Genomic DNA, 1,458 nt, shown 5'->3' with positions numbered 1-1,458 from the left:
GACCAAGTGTAAGGGTAAAGTCTCGGAATCTATGGGGCCTGAGGGCAAGGGTTCACCGTCTACCCCTTCTACAGGGATAGGTTTCTCCTTACGTCTAATGGCGATTCGTTGGGCCTTAGCCCATTCGATATCCATAAAGTTTCCTGCGGCTCCGCAGTCCAGCATAGCAAGAACTTCTATGGGGGAGGATTTTGTAGTCCATAGTTGAACCCGAAAGATCATCAGACTAGTGTCTTCCCTTAGTTACGAGGGTCAGGTAAGGTTGCAAGGGCTGCTTCTTGTTCCCACTAGACCACCCTTGCAAAGGACCGAGGGTTGGAGTTTTCCTTTCTTCGTGGAGGTACTTCAGGGCAGTCCCTGAGTAAATGCTTTGAGGAACCGCAATATAAACAGAGACCGGAGTCTCTCCTTCTTTTGCGTTCTGCAGGCGTCAAAGGACCTCGGGCTGTTCCTATCTGCATTGGTTCTTCTGATGTCGGCATGTCTTTGGGAGGATGTGGAGCAGGGCTAGGTGATGGTAGATTGAGCCGAGGTCTCCTTCTTTCCTGTCGGCGTTCAGATAGCCGGTATTCCAATTGTAGGGTCAGTGTCTTGAGATCTTGGAACGACGGTGGGCGAGCTACCCTAGCCAACTCGTCCTTTAGTTTGTCCTGGAGACCTCTCCTAAATATCGTTTGCTTAGCCGAATCAGGCCAGTCTGTCTTCGCCGCCAGTCTCAGAAATCGGGATATGTAGGTCTGCACGTCTGTGTTCCCCTGTTTCACATCGAGTATTGCCTCAAGAGAGGTGTATAAGACCTCAGGACGATCGAATCTCCCTTTGAAGAGATCCACAAACTGGTCATAGTTCATAGTTAGACAGAGCGGGATCGTTTCTGGTCACCAAAGGGGTGGCCCAAGACAAGGCATTCCCCGTTAGGTTGGTGATAAGGAAACCGACCCTAGCTCTGGCAGTTTCAAATGCATAAGGTCGAAAGATGAAGTGAACTTGGCAGGCATCTAAGAATTCCTTTAGACCGCCGGGATAACCATCATACTTTCCAAATGTAAGAGGCATAGGCGGCAAGTCCCCTTGGTCATCTCTACGGAGGACCACTTGTTGGCGTAAAGCGGCGTTCTCAGTTTTCAGGGCTTGAACTTCTATGGTTAAACCCTGTAAGGCGGCAACCAACTCCTGGTACTGTTCCAGAGAAGCCATGGTTACGTTCGGGCATTGTATTCTGTCACGTTGATCACCTTCTGCCCCCTGCTCCTCACCTGAAGATTCTTCTTGGCTTTCTTGGACACTGGATGGCTTCTTCCGTAGTACCTTGGGATGTTCCTTAGATGGTTTCTCCTTTGACTTCCTGTCATGCAAGTAAGGCCTGGCTCCCTCGGAGGCCACCTCGACAGGGAGTGGGACCTGTCTTGAGGGGGGCCCCGAGGAGCCAAGCCCCAAAAGACAGGGAAAAAGCCGATG

General features: G+C 51.0%; 1 protein-coding gene across 1 annotated transcript; it reads right to left on the bottom strand.

Annotated features, from left to right (window-relative positions):
• Positions 1-840: 840 nt before the first annotated feature.
• LOC138514650 (protein LDOC1-like) lies at positions 841-1,197 on the bottom strand. Its single transcript, XM_069630087.1, has one exon. The coding sequence runs from the start codon at positions 1,195-1,197 to the stop codon at positions 841-843; it is 357 nt and encodes a 118-aa protein (XP_069486188.1).
• Between the last annotated feature and the right edge of the window lie 261 nt (positions 1,198-1,458).

Source organism: Ambystoma mexicanum, chromosome 12, assembly GCF_040938575.1.
Source record: "Ambystoma mexicanum isolate Mex_15411 chromosome 12, UKY_AmexF1_1, whole genome shotgun sequence".
Taxonomy (NCBI): Eukaryota; Metazoa; Chordata; class Amphibia; order Caudata; family Ambystomatidae; genus Ambystoma; species Ambystoma mexicanum.
Note: the sequence above shows the minus strand (reverse complement) of the source record. Positions and strands in the feature narration are given on the sequence as shown.